At 38.3% G+C, this 17,816-nt stretch overlaps 2 protein-coding genes across 2 annotated transcripts; one reads left to right on the forward strand and one right to left on the reverse strand.

Annotated features, from left to right (window-relative positions):
• Positions 1–959: 959 nt before the first annotated feature.
• LOC104215306 (dehydrogenase/reductase SDR family member FEY-like) lies at positions 960–2,319 on the forward strand. The gene has a single exon (XM_009765076.2). The coding sequence runs from the start codon at positions 996–998 to the stop codon at positions 2,118–2,120; it is 1,125 nt and encodes a 374-aa protein (XP_009763378.1). The 5' UTR covers positions 960–995; the 3' UTR covers positions 2,121–2,319.
• A 7,115-nt stretch (positions 2,320–9,434) lies between these two features.
• LOC104215307 (small ribosomal subunit protein eS12-like) lies at positions 9,435–11,879 on the reverse strand. The gene is made up of 5 exons (XM_009765077.2): positions 11,736–11,879; positions 10,722–10,767; positions 9,988–10,279; positions 9,768–9,833; positions 9,435–9,675 (listed from the first exon to the last, which is right to left on the reverse strand). The coding sequence occupies exons 2-5, from the start codon at positions 10,727–10,729 to the stop codon at positions 9,616–9,618; spliced, it is 426 nt and encodes a 141-aa protein (XP_009763379.1). The 5' UTR covers positions 10,730–10,767; positions 11,736–11,879; the 3' UTR covers positions 9,435–9,615.
• Positions 11,880–17,816: the final 5,937 nt, after the last annotated feature.

Consider the following 17,816-nt stretch of genomic DNA (forward strand, 5'->3'; position numbering starts at 1 on the left):
ACAAGACAGAAGAATTTGGTTGTTGATTATTGATTGCTAGAAAGTTTTCTAGGTTTACCATTTTTCTACTTGCTTCTTCAACCAAAAAAATTTGGCTACCAAAAAAATCTTTTCGTATGATTTAGATTTATCTTTTTGAATATTTGATCTTCTATAGACTGTATTCTTGAGTCCTTAGTTAATATTTTTCCACTTGTGCGATTTATATTTTCTTTGTCTTTGCTTAGTTTCTTTATATTATGATAAAATAATTGATGGGTCTATACTCTGGCTATCTTTCATTTTTTCTTAATTCATCAATCTTTAAACAGTAAAAAATGTCTATAGAATTTTGCGAAGTCCTATAAAAGTATGTATTTATTACATTTTACTTCTACTAGTGATTTTTACATGATATTAAAAAAATAACCAAAAATTAACCGAACCTTACCAATACCGAAGATAAATCGACATGATTGGGATGATTTTGGAAAGTCTAATTTTGGTAAAATATAATAGAATAACCGAAAAATTAGTATGGTACCAAATTTATAAAATAACCGGCCGAACCGAAACATTGACACCCCTACTTTTATGCATTAGGTACATGCATCAAACGATTAAGTGTATTCACTTTAACACTTACTAATTATATACTAAAGGAAAATGCTTAATTACTTGCACCACATCAATAAGTGCATTACGTAACAATGGCTAACTAATATGTATTCTTTAATTCGTACCTAAATTTATCTAAGTGTAGTGACTTGTCATTTTCTTTTTCATACTTGACTATGGTCAGTTGACAATTTATTTAAAAAGAGAGAGAGAGATGTGAGCTTTTTATTGTTTAGCGCATTGAATAAATCTTTTTCTGTTCCGGAATATCGGCCAGTCCTTTGCTTCTCCCAATTGTTTGTTTCAACAATTAATAAGTTGTTATTTCACTTCCCTTATTTTTCCTTTCGATCCAATTTTTATCTATTTCTGAATCTCAAATTCATAATTTCAATAAAATGGGCCCATCTTCTGCTGCTTTCACATTAATGAGGAAAGAAAAAACAGGATTGGGATGGATAGAATGGATACAAGGATGGTATCGTTTAACATATGAAACACTATTTCAAAAAATCAATGCTAGGAATTTACATGACCCTTTGCCTTTACCTCCTTTAAATGGCCAAACTTGCATTGTAACAGGAGCTACAAGTGGTATTGGACTTGAAATTGCTAGGCAATTAGCAAATTCAGGTGCACATCTTGTCATGGCTGTAAGAAACACAAATCTTGCACATCAAATCATCCAAAAATGGCAAAGAAATGAACCCGACTCGAGCCCCTTAAGCATCGATGTTTTAGAACTCGATCTCCTTTCTCTTAAATCTGTCGTAAAATTTGCACAAGAATGGAATTCAAGATCAAAACCCCTGCATGGTCTAATCAATAATGCTGGTATTTATTCCATAGGACAACCTCAGAAAATTTCTAAAGACGGGTACGAAACACATCTACAAGTTAACCATCTTGGCCCTGCATTACTTTCTGTATTACTCTTACCTTCACTAAAAAGAGGTGCTCCAAGTAGAATTGTTAATGTGAATTCGCTTCTGCATACAGTTGGTTTTGTTGATTCCCAAGATATGAATTTTATAACCAAGAAGAATAAGTTCTTGAGTCGAAAGGCTTATTCAAATAGTAAGTTGGCACAAATTATGTTTAGCAGTATGTTTCAGAAATACATACCAACTGATGCTGGAATTTATACGTTATGCGTAGAGCCAGGAGCTGTACGGACAAATGTAACGAGGGATCTTCCGAGGATTTTGAATATTCTCTATCAGAAAATGTTTTTTTTCATGTTTGATGCTCAACAAGGTTCAAGAAGTGCACTTTTTGCTGCTACTGATGTTGATATCTTAAAATATTGTGATAAGTTGAAGGCAGAAGAGTGGCCTGTTTGTGCCTTCATTGGTTGCCATTGTAAACCTACGAATCCTAGTAAAGAAGCACATAATGTGGAGACTTGTTATCAAGTATGGGAGAAGACATTGGAAATGGTTGGTCTTTCTACAGATGTTGTTGACATGATTTTTCAAGGAAAAGAAATTCATTGCCGCTATGGGACTGACAAAGATCAGTAAGCATGTTGCTCCCTACTTACGCAAAAAGATTTTTTTTAATCCTATTTGCACAGTATAATTTTCCGACGAGGAGGATTCAATTGTACTCCTCCTTATTACATGTAGCGCTGCCCAGAGGCGTATTCACCATCCAGTGTAGAAGCTATGGGTTCAACTGAACTCATAGTTTTTGCTCGTATCTTGTATTTTTACCCACAAAATCATTAAATATGTACAAATAATAAATTTTGAACCCATTAAATTAAATGAGATGTGGTAGAATTGTGAATCTATACCTATAAAATTTAAATCCTGAATTTGTCTTTGACTTTGCCGCCCTGAAGAGAGAAGATCTGTAGTGATAATTTTGTCTATATTTTAGCCATACATATTTCAATTCTTTGAAATTAACCATATAAAGGTAATTTCTTATCTGATCACATGTAGCTATATAAACATGTGCTGTTTGTTATACACCACAAAATAGGGTACTAACATTGAAAAAGGTAAAAACATTTCCACTAAATTGAATAGCAAAACAGAGTACGCAAGGATATTCGTGTGTGTATTTGGTTATTGGTGCACAAAGAGACAAAAGCCATAGCCAACTTTCAGAGGCAGAAGAAGCTTATATTCAATGAGTTTAACTGAACCTAACACTTTCGACAAGGGACATAGATATACATATATTTTGCAGGGGCACAAAAGGGCAACGCCAAAGCCAAGTACATTCTTGTGTGCATTCGGTATGTCATCGGAGGCTTTCCAGCCATGCCCCATGACCCCTTGGACGTGCCCTATGGCGTCCTGGCAAGCCTCCCAATGCTTAGAGCCATGGACGGCCTGATGGTTTTGGCCACGCCAAGTGACAAGCGCGTCTGCGCCTATGTCGCCCCACGGATAGTCCTCTCCAGTGCCCAGTCGCAGACAGATGCCAACAGCGCCTCGCGCAGACTCTGATGCTAAAGTCAAGGTTGCTGCCAATGGACCTGCTTCTACCTTCTAAGTCATTTTCATTGTAAATATAGAGTAGTTTTACTTCCTGTATTGCCAATATGTCTCTCTAGCTTAGTTAGGTCAATTCCTGTAACTTTGGTTTTATTTTTTTAAGCATTATTAGGGGGATCAAGCAATAAAACTTTCAAACAAGCAAACAATTCTCTGTACTAGTGTCTCTCCCCCTCGACACCGTGTTGCCTTTCTGTAATAGCTTTCATTAATGCAATCAAGCTTTCTTTCATTATCAATTCTCTTATATGTTCTCTCAATTTCTCTTGACATTGGTTTTTCCGTACGGCACTGACAGTCTCCTCTAACGTACGGAAGGGACCCCAGTTGGCAGATAGTAACTGCACAGACATCAGTTGCTTAGCTTTACGTCGCCCTTCCAAGGAATCTCAGGAAGGTGCCGCGTAATAGTTGGTATCAGAGCCTAGTCTCGACATCGGATGAGGGTAACACATTGTCATTACCACCATTTCTGACCATGGTGAATCATGTGGACCGCACTGCATCCCTTGAAGAGATGGTTAACGTATTACAACCCATCATGAATACGGTGGCTGATCTAAAAATCAACCAAGTGCAAAGGTTGGACGATTTGGACCGCAGGATGCGGCAGGCCGAAGATGATATTGCAAACATTAGTCACGACTCTGAAGGAGAACGACAAACGACAGCCATAGAGGCAACCAAATTTTTCAGTAAATTTGAGGTCCTATAACAGGAGAGGAGCGAGGATTTAGCCTATAGGGCATAAGAGGCAGACAGAGTGACTGCCACGCAGCAAATCATAGACAACTTGGCAGGCCAACTCAATGTTGTCAATGTTGCACTACAAGGCCTACTTCGAGGAGGCAGAAACCATATTTGAGGTGCTGTGAACCTCGCCCCTGTGCCACAAAAGCTGAAGGTTCCTAAGCCAAAACCATACAATGGAGCTCGGAATGCCAAGAAAGTGGAGAACTTCATCTTCGACATCGAACAGTACTTCGATGTCATGGGGGAGTTAGAAGAAGCAAAAAAGATAGGAATGGTTGCCATGTATCTTCAGGGTGATGCTAAACTCTGGTGGCAGGTGAAATATGAAGCCATCAGGGCCGGTGAAGATACTCTCGAGACACGGGCAGAACTGAAGGCAGTCATACGCCTACAGTTCTTTCTTAGAAATGTTGAGTACAATGCGCGGAAAAAGCTACGGGAGCTCTGTCAGACCAAGTCAGTGCAAGATTACGTGCGGGAATTCTCTGTGCTCATGCTGAACATACGGGATATGAGGTACAAAGACAAACTCTTCACATTCCTCGAAGGTTTGAAACTTTATGCCCGTATAGAGCTGCAAAGACAAAGGGTAGACACTTTACCCAAGGTGATCCAAGTAGCGGAATGCCTTGGGGACTATAAAGTGAAAGCTCGGATAGGCCTCAACCGCATGTCCAAGGAGGATATAAAGGGGGCAAACCTAACAATGGTGGCCCTAGAAGAAGTGGAGGAGATCGGAGTGCAACCAAATCTAAGACTCCTTCCTCAGGCAGCAATAGTGTTGCGTCTCACAACATCGATCGGGGGAGGAAGCCCCCTTCAGGATGTCATCATTGCGGCGGGCCATATTGGAACAATGAATGCCCAGAGGCACAAATGAACCCCCATCAAATATTTGATGATGGGATGGATGACGACACAGATGATGCTGACCAGACAAAACCAATAGGTGCCTTCAACACACTTGTATGTTCTTTTTCTAAGGCCTTAGCAGGAACCAATGCCGGTATTTGTAAGAAGAAGGACACATGCCCAACCAGCAAGAAAGGAAAAAAGAAGGCGGATGAGAGGCCTCCTCTTAACCAAGAGAAGACCCTGATGTTCGTCGAAATAAAAGTTAATGGCAAGCCCATTCGGACGATGATAGACACAGGTGCTACTTACAACTACTTAGCCTCAACTCAGGTAGAGCGCCTTGGTCTAGTTGTGGGAAAGACCAGAGGTCGTGTCAAGGCTATCAACTCACCGCCTTAGCTAGTGGGTGGAATAGCCAAAGGGGTGCCGGTGAAGCTTGGTCCTTATGAAGGAAAATTTAACTTGCGTATGGTTATCATAGATGACTTGGAGTTGATAGTTGGATTGGAATTCATGAGACAAACCAACACCATTCCTATACCATATGCAGACATGCTACTGATGATTGGAGCAGACGGGGCCAAGCCTTGCACAACCATAAAGATGGCTGCGGAGAACATATCGGCCTTGCAGTTGAAGAAGGGAGTCAAAAGACATGAACCTACGTTCCTGGATACCCTCTGTATTAAAGATATTGAATGCTCTTTGGGTATCATTCTTGCACTCATGAAGGAGCTGCTAAAGGAGTTTGAAGACGTCATGCCAGAGGACATGCCAAAGCGACTCCCGCCTAGGCACACCGTGGACCATGAGATGAGTTGGTGCCGGGTGCGAAGCCACCTGCCCGGGCGTATTACAGAATGTCACAACCCGAACTCACCGAGCTTCGGAGATAGTTGACGAAAATGTTGTACACGGGGATCATTGCACCCTCAAAGTCCCCTTATGGGTCCCATGTGTTGTTCCAAAAGAAACATGATGCCATCTTACGACTTTGTATGGATTATCGGGCCTTAAACAAAATTACTGTGAAGAACAAGTACCCTATCCCACTAATAGCAGACCTATTTGATAGACTGGGTGGTGTTATAGTGTTCACAAAAATAGACCTGAAGACAAGTTACTAGCAAGTCCGGATTGCTGAGGGAGATGAACATAAGACGACCTGTGTGACAAGATATGGGTCGTACGACTTCCTGGTCATGCCATTCGGCTTGACTAATGCTCCAGCCACATTTTGCACTCTGATGAACCAAGTCTTCTGAGAGTACATTGATGAATCGTAGTGGTGTAGTTGGACAACACTGTGGTATATAGCAAAACATTGGAGGAACACCTGGAGAACCTGCGGAATATCCTATCTCAACTGCAGGAGCACGAATTATATGTGAAGCTATCCAAGTGCTCTTTTGCCAAAAGACAGATTGACTTTCTCGGACATGTCATCGAGGAAGAGCGGATCAAGATGGACCAACAGAAGATTCAGGCTATCATAGATTGGCCGCCGCCTAAGGATATCCACTCCTTGAGGGCGCTCCTTGTCCTATGCAATTTTTATCGCTGGTTTGTCAAGAATTGCTCTCTCATTGTAGTGCGGTTTACAAAACTCCTAAAGAAAGCCATGCCTTGGGATTAGGGTCCCAGGCGAGCGGAGGTCTTCAACGCATTGAAAACGGCTATGTCTAGTAACCTCGTCTTGACCCTCCTTGATTTGACCAAGCTGTTCAAAGTATAAACGGATGCCTCTAACTATTCTCTAGATGGAGTCTTGCTACAAGAGGGGCATTCAGTGGCGTACGAGAGCCGAAAGTTGAAGGATGAAGAATGACATTATGTCGCCCACGAAAAAGAATTATTGCCTATCGTCCATTGCTTACGCCTTTGGAGGCACTCTGTTGGGAACTCTGTTCGTGGTCAAGACAGAAAGCACAGTTGTAGCCATTTCATGACCCAGGCAAAGTTGAATGGCCGACATGCTAGGTGGTAGGAACTCCTAGCGGAATTTCACTTCAATCCCGAGTACTTAAGTGAGAAGACCAGCCAAGTTGCTGATGCGCTTAGTCGAAGGGCTAATCTAGCATTAGTGTGCCTACTCGCCACCCTAAGGGGGAGCGAGGTGGCCACCCCTATAAAATACCAGATACAGGATCTACTCACCAAGGATCCTGCTGCACGGTATCAGGTTGATTTGGTAGGACAAGGCAAGACTTGCTAGTTTTACATGGAAGATGGATTCTGGAAGGTGAAAGGAAACCAATTATATGTTACTAAAGGAGGCGATCTGCGAAGGACCCTTCTGATGGAACGCCATGATACTTTGTGGGTCGTCCACCCAGGTGAAGAACGCACCATGACATTGTAGTGTCGTGCTTATTATTGGCCTCAAATGGCTAATGATGTTGTGCAGTATGTGAAGACTTGCCTAGTATGCCAGAAAGATAAGTCAAACCGCTTGACACAAGCGAGACTTTTGGAGCCATTGCCTGTTCCAAAGAGATCTTGGGAAAGTGTTTCACTGGATTTCATCACCAGATTGCCCAAGGTCGGAGATCTTACATCTATCTTAGTTGTGGTAGATCGATTTTCCAAGTATGTTACATTTATAGCAGCCCCAAAATATATATCAGCATAAGATACAACTCAACTCTTCTTCTCTCATGTTGTCACGTAATGGGGTCTACCTAAAGACATCGTTAGTGATCGCGACTCTCGCTTCACTAGCAACTTTTGGACTCAGCTCTTTAAGTGCCTTAGGTCAAAGTTGAGCCACAGTTCAAGTTTCCATCCACAATCAGATGGCCAGACAGAGCGGTTCAATGGCATGCTGGAGGAATAACTCCGCCATTTTGTTACCGGATCGCAGAAGAATTGGGTGAATCTTTTGGATGTTGCTCAATTGTGTTTCAATTTACAAAAGACCTCTATTACAAACAGAAGCACTTTTGAAATTGTTACCAGACAATAACGGCTACTCCATGCCCCAAAAATGTTGAAATCTCCTCGAACAGCTAGCTTCTCGAAGGAACGGAAGTGAAATTTGGAGATAGTGCAGAGTTATCTTGTCAAAGCTCAAAAGCGGGTGAAAAAGCATGCTGATCAAAATCGCCGCTTTGTTGAATACCAAGTAGGAACAAAGTGATGGTGATATCCCAAAGCGATAATTATTTGTAGGGGTCTATGACACTCGCCTATTGCAAAAGTACATTGGACCATTGTCCATTGAGAAGCGCATTGGGAAAGTTACATACTGGGTGATTACCCCAACTTGTGGAAGACTCATCCAGTCTTCCATGTCAGCCTTCTGAAACCTTTTCGGGAAGACATGGAGGATCCTTTACGGAGCCAACTCACAATACCTAGTATTCGAGGCCCTAATTCAACCGGAAAAAGGTGCGTAGAAGCTATTCTCGATGATCGAGTGGTTCATGCTTCAAGAAAAGATCACCAAGAGTTCTTGGTAAAATGGTAGGGTTGTGATACAGAGGAGAATACTTGGGACAAGGGAACAAACCTCAAAGCCTACAAGAGCATGATCGATGATTATCTTGCGAGTAAGGCGTCGAGGACGTCGCCAACTCAGGTAAGGGAGAAAACTATTACATGGCGCTTTCCTGAGATTCCTTAGAAGGGCGACGTAAAGCTAAGCAACCGATGTCCGTGCAGTTACTATCTGCCAACTGCGGTCCCCTCCGTACGTTAGACGAGACTGTTAGCGTCGTATGGAAAAACCAATGTCAAGAGAAATTGAGAGAACAAAAAGGAGAATTGAGAATAAAAGAAAGTTTGATTGTATTAATGAAAGACTACAGAAAGGCAAGACGGTGTCAAAGGGGAGAGACACCAGTACACAGAATTGTTTGTTTGTTTGAAAGTTTGATTGCTTGATCCCCCTAATAATGCTTAAAAAAATAAACCAAAGTTACAGGACTTGACCTAACTAAGCTAGAGAGAATTGGAAATACAGGAAGTAAAATTACTCTATATTTACAATGAAAATGACTTAAATTCCTACAAGGTAGAAGCGTGTCCGTTGACAGCAAGCAGCCTTAACTTAAGCATAGAGTCTGCGCGGAGCGTTGTTGGCATCTGCTTGTGGCTGGGCACTGGCGAGGGCTATCAGTGGGGCGATATAAGCATAGATGCGCTTGTCACTTGGCGCGGCCAAGACCACGGGACCGTCCATGGCGCTAGGTGTTGAGAGGCTTGTCAGGAGGCCATGGGGCGCGTCTAAGGGGTCATGGCTGGAAAGCCACCCATGACAGGTTGTATGTATACATGAAAACCCACTAAAATTGCAATTGATTCTAAACTTCTAACCCATTATTTAAGAGTACAATGAGTTCAAAATATTAAGTTACTAGTTTTGGAAAAATCTTAAGTAACGGCACTACCAACTATAATTTAGGCAGCTATAATTCAATAAACACCAGTCTTCGCTTAAGTTAGATGGTTTATGTTTAAGTTACCAATCAATTAAACCACAGACACTATAAAGTCATCAGCATTTTAATTGTGACATTTTACCTATCGTTAGTTCATCAAGTAATTCAGCATTTACTGAAAACTCAAATCATTATCAAAGAACACTACCAGGGTAAAGTCCATTGACTAAGTGTGAAGATTACTTTTGAATTAATAAGCTGCTGATATCACTCCTAATTTCATTCTTGCACACGTCCAAATTACTTCGACAGATTTATAATCGGCTAGGCTCATTCATAGGGTCCAAAAGACATTAAATTCAAGACAAAAACAGAAGCATGAATGCGTACAAGCAATTATCAAAATCTGGTTGTTTAACAATAAAAAATGTTCCGATGGCATCTTCAAAAAAAGCTAAACGCTCTCTAAAGATAAATCCATATGTTTACTACAAAGACTAATTCAATGCTGGTCACACTCAGTGAGACTTCACATATTCCTGAACAATGTGGAGTCCTTCTGTTTCCTCTCCAAAATCCTGGAATAGCAATTTAAATGTGAATTAAACGTTGAGATATTGACAAAAAAAAATATTACTCTCAATAATATTAGGTGTAGCTCATTCTTTACCTTTACGACAACACAACCGCAACCAACAACCTTCCTTGCTTTGCCTTCTGAATCAATCTTGCACAGCTGCAAAATGAAATATGAAAGTGAGAAAATTAGCCGCAGTATTTAGCTACCAAAACTCAACAAACAGACTTCTGAATTGATTAATTGTTGAAAGAGAAAAGGCAGTAACTGCTTTTCTTTAAACTTTAATCAGAATCAATAGCTTTTTACTTACACCAGCCCATTCGCCGAGTGTCTTGGCACTAGGAACTGTGATCAGGTTAACATTGTGATCAGCACATAGCGCTTTGACCAATTTCACATAGTCTGGTTGGTCGCAGTCCTCTGCCAATACACAAAGTTGGGCAGCATGCTTCTCGATGACCTTTGCACCCTCGTGAAGGCCTTTAGCTAACCCACCATGAGCCCGTGATTTCCTGAGGACAAGTTGCAATGCCGTCATGATATCCATGGGCTCACCAAGAGCGGCAGCGGGAGCTGGGGTCTCAGCAACAACAGCCTCTTCACTGCATTACATTAAATCAAGGAATAAACAAAATGACATGGAAATGAGAAGATAACCATTTAAATCGAGAGCTTCTAAATAATAAGAGAAATGTCATCAAGTAAAGATGGTTAGAAAAGATGAATACAAGACAATCAAAATGATAAAACATGAAAAGATGGAAGGTGGCCTTATTTCCTAAATCAACTCTACAATCCATGACATACAAAGCAACAAAAACCAAAAAGAATGCGGTATCTTTACTAAAAAAGAGAACTAATATGGCTTGTTCATGTTAACCAAATGCAAGTTACCCAATTTTGGAGAGACCAAGAAAATGTAAAATTTCAGTAAACATTAACCAAAATATGGATCATATGAAACATGTCTATTCCAGGTACAAAAATTTTCATGCCAGTGCACATAGTTAATGCTGCTAAATCTATAATACTATTACTACTTACCCAGACATTTTCTCTTCTTGGATCTAATTCAAGATATAAACCAAACCTGTCATAAGCCAGCAAAAATAAATTCAGAAAATGAAATTACGTCAACAAAAAGGCTGAAAAACTAACCACCTTAAAATTAAGCATGAATTAGTTAAACAGGAATAGAATTGTGGGGGCACCAATAGAACTTCTCCCTTCAAAACACATTCTTAGCAATGACATGAATTGCTTAGCATTCATTTCGTTCACAGACTAGTTATGCAGGATTAATCTACAGAGATTAATAGTACCAGTATAGTTATTCGATCTTGTATACCATATAACAGAATGTGGAATACTTATTTTTAAGCTATAATTATACTGATTTTAGTTATACCGAAATGAAGATACTAACCAAAAACAGGACAATAATGCCAAATGAGTACCGGGATTATTTTTTTATCTTTCCAACCAAACCAACTCCTAGAGATTGGCGTGTTCACTTTATCATTTACTTCTTATTTGTAAGAGTAGTCTCCACCAGTGGCATAGGCACAATTTTTCATATGCGGCGTCACAATTTGAAGAAATGAACAAATAAATAACTTATTGTAGTTGTAAGCGGTGTCATTTTCTATATTTTTTCTCTATAATTATAATTCTCTTATACATAACTAGTAAAAAAATTCGACGAAGTGGTGTCCCGTGACACCGCATAGGACAAGGTGTATACGCCCCTGCTCTTACCAACAACCGGATACATGCTAACTCCTACCAATACATATATATGGTAACTATACCAAAGTTCAGGCATAAGGCAATCAATTAGATGTTTTTGTCTCTACTTGGATCTAAACCTTGCTCTACAATGATTCATTCTAGCTTCATTGACTACTGTATATGTATACATACACACACACACAGATAGATATGCAAAACAAAAAAATTTAATTGCACATACACAAGAGACTGTATAGAATCATTTTTTTAATAAAAGTAAATAAAGAGATTAATCAGTAAAGATTGAGGTAGAGAGAAATAGAATACCTCCGATGAAGAGAGAGCAGCGTCGGACAGTGAAGGAAAATAGAGATGCTGAGAAGCTTGCGGCTCTTATATTTAGGCTTTCAAAAACCTAAAAACCTACACACACTTTTACTCTATTATACTAGAGTCCGTGGTCTCTAAGCCCAAATTCAACTTTCTGGACCATGGCCCATATTATCTACCCATTAACAGCTCATCCCCTATTTCACTTGGGCAAGTTACACATGTCGGTCGGCCAAAAATTAATTACATCTACTAGTTAAATATATATAAAAAAATATGTATATTATATATTAATATATAAAATATATATATATTTTGCCAGCTATTATTTTTGAAAATTACTATAGTATATAGTTTTCCCACTTCACTTTGTATACAGTCCAATTCTATGTTGAATGCTTAGTTGGTACCATCAAAGGATGTGGTGCAGTGGATGAGATTGTTCTTCCTTTAATCGGAGATCGAACCCTGAGTATGAAAAAAAATTTGGCAGGGAGCGCTTCCCCCCGAATGGGGCCCTACGCGGCGCAAATCCGGATATAATCAGATTCCAATACGGATACCGAACACCGAATGAAAAGAAAAAAAAGAATGCTTAGTTGGTCAAATTTACATTTAAAATGAGTTTAGTCTATCAAAATTACTAACTTAATCTTTTTTGGGAATTTTACACGACATCGCAATTTAGAAGCATTAAGAACATTTTTGATGCACCTTCAAATAATTAACAAACTTAATACTCTCTTCGTTTCAATTTAGATGAGCTACATTGATTCGGCACGCAGTTTAAGAAGAAAAAAAAGAAACTTTTGAAACTTGTGATCTTAAAAGCTTGAGCGATAAAAGTTTTGTGGGACCATGACATTTGTGTGATTATAAAAGCTTCTCATTAAGGGTAAAATGGGTAAAATAAAAAGTTTAAAGTTAAATTATTTCCAATTGTAGAAATATGTCATTCTTTTTTGAATGGACTAATAAGGAAAGTGTTTCATCTAAATTAAAAAAGAGGGAGTAATAATTTTCATTTTGTAGCAATTAAGCCAAATACTGTCCCCCTTGATTTTAGTTTCCAATTTTGGTAAAAATATCCCTCACAAACTTCCTAATTTTCTCTCTGTCACACCTCCTTTTTACCCGCCCGAAGGCGGATATAGGAGTTTTTCCAATTAAAGTGACATAAATCAAAATGGGATTAATTAATTTATCAGAGTCGCCAGTTGGAATAGTTTAATTGGTGTCTCAAGTTACCCGTTTATTTTTAAAATCCCAAATCGAGGAAATCGACTTTATTTAAAAAGTCTACGAAACCAAATATTCTAGGTAAGGAATTATGTTAACCCGGGAGAAGGTGTTAGGCATTCCCAGGTTCCGTGGTTCTAGCACGGTCGCTTAAACTATTAATAGTCGGCTTATTATCTTATTTATTACATGTTTTAAACCTATTGTGCATTTTTTACTTTAAAACCGCTTTAGGATTTATGGAATTATTTCTTGAAACAAGTTATGGTTGTCGTACACTTGCCATTTTGGGACACACCGCAAACCACGCTACATGAAATGCACCTGCAATTCGCGATATGTTATTTTATTATTGTTGAGGAATTGAAATTGAGTCACATAAAATGTACACCCAGATTTGGTAATTAAAAATCACAACTACATCACGGAAATCGTACACGTAGCTATGATTGAATCATTTAAAGAACGCGCCTAAAGCAACTACGAAGGTTTAAATTAACAACATTTATGAGGGCCGTGGAGAGTTTAATTAATGGCGCACCTCAATTTTTACAAGGTTTGAATTAATTTCATGAGGGTCATGGGTTATTTAACGGAAAATGGCACACCTCAATTTTAGAGGGCTTAATTAATTAAGATAACTAATTTGGACTTAAAAATATAACTGAACCCGCTGAGCTCTTAATTATTCTTTGGCAAGAGATTTGGGAGCCGACAGTGGCCCATTTGACCTTCTGGCAAAAGGATCAAGCAATCCTTGCAATTGCGTTAGGCCTGAAATTGGGTCCAAAGAAGTGAACCAAATTCAAAGGACTTGACAGGCCTTTTTTTCTCACCAAGAGCTGGCTCATTTTGAGCCTGTATGAGACGGGCCCAGTTACTATATTTTTCGGCCGGGCCTATTCACCCTTACTTCTAACCACTACTCGTGCATTTGCAAAAATTAAAGAATTTGAAATCAACTAAGCTTTTAAAGGATCAAAAATATGCAGCGTAATTTTAATTCAAACATTGCCAACACAGTTTGCAAAAATATATACTTACACCATAGTTGATAAAGAACCTTTGAACAAACCGAATTCTTAGGCTTATGGCCCAGGCCTAATGACCGAAACTCAGGTTCATTTGGGGTAATTTTTATTTATGGGCTTACTCAAAACTTCAGCCTATTTTGAACTTGGGGGTAACCCCTTTACCATTACCACCAGGCTGCTTTGCTTCGGCCTTAGCCAAGCCCAAACTAAGAATTTCAATTCCTCCCTTATAGCTTATAAAATAAATCAACAGAAGATGTCTAATTTAAGCCAACGCTATTGACAGAAACTAAACTTCAAATTTTGCCATATACTAATCCATGCCATGATGAATATACACTTAGATGCATTAATTGCAATCCAGTATACAAAATGTAAGTAAAATTTAGGCTGGAATTTACAAGTAGAGCCTGTTTAACCAAGTTCTTTAACATTCCACTTACTACAAAAAAATCTGAATATAATGACAATTTTACAGCAGTAAACAATCTTTTGTATTGCTATTGAACCAAAAATACTACTTTCTTAAGAACTACTCTAAGTAACAGTCCAAACTACAACTACTTGACTGACTGTATTTAGGCTACCACTATTACAAATTTGCATAACTAAAGAGAATTCCTGCCTCTTTTGGACATGGCTTGTCCATTAAAGCTTGGTCTTCCTTCATCATATCCATATCATACAACAGGGTTCCAAAGTTTTAGCTTCTAAACCTGCTGATTTTAGCCAACCAATGGCTAAATCTGCAGGCTGCAGCTCATGGCCAAACAATCAAAAAAATAGTTTTTTAAGTAAAAGGAATCAGGTGAAAGAGAGAAAGAAAGCATAACTCAAATAAATTACAAACAACATCAAACCTAAATGCTATTATGAAGCAAAGCTATTTATGCAGTTTTAAGATTATTTTCCTACTACTGAAATGCACATAAAAACATAAGAAAAGCTGATGAAGAAAAATGGACACACTTTAACTCCTACTATGAAAACATACAGCCATACACACAAAGTCAGGAAGAGCTTCAAGTTTGCGCAAATAGATTCTTTCATAGTCAGAATAGGGTTACATGCCTAAAGGCAAAATGAACAGAAGAAAAAGGAACCAAATAAAGGCTCCCAAATCCAAAGAGGAAATGACCAGAATCCAGCAGCAACAGCCAACAAAACACAGCAATAAACCCGGACTATGTGAAAACAGCTTTGAAACCAAAAACCAGCTAGAGGAAACCAGGGAAATCTCTACTTCACACCATATTTTAACTTGTAAAGAATCAGAAAATCAGAGGTTTTGGAGTTTTTTCAATGATTTTTGGAATCTGAACTTTTCAAGAATAAAATAGAGCTTTTTGCAGAGAATAAGGCTGAATGTCTGTCTTCTTTAGTAAACTTAGAATGAGAAAATGCAGAGAACTTTTAGGTCTTTTTTTGGTTATCAAATCTGATTTTTCTGTATAAAAATGGTACCATATATAGGTACCAAAGATGTCATCTGCTGGAAGAATTATTCCTCAGCCACAAAAAGCATATTCCAACAGAATTGGACAGCTGGTTTTCCTCTATTGGTTTTAGTACTTTGTACTAACCAAATGAGGCCAGCTGCCCTTCTTTTCTAGAACATTCCAGCATAAAAATTATCTGATTTCAACAACTATCTAGCCATCTATGACCCCCTAAGTTTCTTTTTGTTCATTTGACCCCTCTAAGTATCTATTGATTTGCAGACTAGGGAAAACACAAACAAACATGCCAAGACAAATCAAATGAGCAAAATTAAGCAGTTGGATGAATCCGGATACTAAATGGGAAACTACAATTAACTGATTTCGAGATGAATCCATGATTTAAACAAACAGAACTCGAATTAACTAAAAGAAAATCATGCAATCGAATACTGAAATTCAAAACATGCTTTTAATCAATCAAGAACAAATAAACAGTCATGAATAAAGAAAGAGAGAAAAAATAAAATCTAAAATTAAACTTAAACATGCGGCTAATAAAAACCATTTAAACATGCAGAAGAAAAACAAAGATAAATTTAAACAAACAGAAGAAAGGAAGGAGATTTACCTAAATTTATTTCAAGACTAAGTCAATTTGAGCACTCATCCAAAATCCTTCGAAGTGTAAATGGACTTTGACTACCATTAATCAACTGTTCTTAACAGTCGACTAATAGAGGTTTTAAGTCCACTTGACCAAATCTTGAACAAAAATCAGAAAAGGAAAAAAATTAGGGCTCGATGATTCTGAGATTTAAGATTCGTGGAATTCGGCTGGGATTTTTGGGGAATCAATGGTAAGATAGGGGTGAGGGAAGGTTGAGGCCTGTATTGTATGAATTTGGGGTAATTTGGGGAAGTTAGGGTTTTTTGGGCCGGATTTTCGATCTAAAATTCGAGCAAATCGGCAGGGATTCGAAGAAAAAGAGTTGGTGATATGGATTGAGGAGGTGAAGGGGAGTTCAAGGTGTAAATTTGGGGAGCTTTGGACCACCGGAACCACCGTGAGGCGATTTCCGGTGGGCGGTCTACGGTGGAGCCGGTGAGGGGTAAAGGGGCGGCTAGGGTTTGTTCTCGGAGATAATAGAGATGGAATGAGAGGGGTTCAATTGGGGGGGGGGTCCAAGGTTCGGACAGTTTTATTATTAAGTGAACTGTGAGTTCCGAGTCGTTGGATGATTCAAATCCAACGGTTGTGATTAAATTAACACAAAACGGGGTCGTTTTGGAACCATGGGAGCTAGACCGGGTATACAAGATTTGGGCTTGGGTTTTGGTAATTTGGGAACGGATCTGGGCCAAATTTAGGTGTAAAATTGACCCAATTTCAAAAGCAAACCCCTTTTTTCCATTCTTTCTTTTATTCCTTTTCTTTTTCTCTTTTTTTTTTTAAATTAAAAACCTAAATTAATCACAAAATTGTGAAGTTAAACTAATTAACTAATTGTAAAAATTATAAAAATAACTTAATTCTAAATTAAAAGAGAAAAATCAGTAAACTAAAAATTAAAAGGCGAAAAATGTAAAAATGAGCTATTTTTTGTAATTTTCAAATTTCTATAAAACAAATAATTAATGATTAATCCTAAAAATGTAAAAACCAATCCTAATTCAACGCATGATATTTTTGGTATTTTTCATGATTTAAATAAAAATTAAACATGCACAGAAATGCAAATAATTAAGAAAATCCTACAAAAATTCCTAAAATGGCAAATAATTAACAGAAAACCTATTTTCTTGGGATTTTATAGGAGTATTTCGTTTAAGGCAAAAATCACATGCTCACACTCTCCATCCAATTCATCTATCTTTGCGTACAAAGCACTCAATTGATTAATCGATAAAAGAAATTTGAGATCTGAGATTCTGAGGAGTTTTGGAGATTTGTGTTTGAGTTTCGAAGTGAGAAATCTAAGTGATTCTATTAGATATTCTCTACTGGGAAGCCATATTTGAGAAAAAGATATGATTCCACCATTGTCAAGTTGAAGTTTCATCTGATTTCAGTTACACTCAAACGTTTGTGTCGAAAATCAGGCGGGTGTTGCTTGATCTTGTTGGAAATGGCTTGGAGTCGTCGATTTTGAAGTTTGAGTGCATTTAAAACTAATTCGAATTGGTTTTGATATAAGAAAAATTCGAAGTCGAGATTTTGAAGAATACAACTATGTATGTCTTGTATGTAGGTGTATGTCATGTCTATCAATATTACATACATACAACAAACATGTGATATATATATATAGGCTGAATACATATGGAGACACTTAAAGTTGACACAATTTTTTATTTAGACACCT

This window comes from Nicotiana sylvestris, chromosome 10, assembly GCF_000393655.2.
Source record: "Nicotiana sylvestris chromosome 10, ASM39365v2, whole genome shotgun sequence".
Lineage (NCBI taxonomy): Eukaryota > Viridiplantae > Streptophyta > Magnoliopsida > Solanales > Solanaceae > Nicotiana > Nicotiana sylvestris.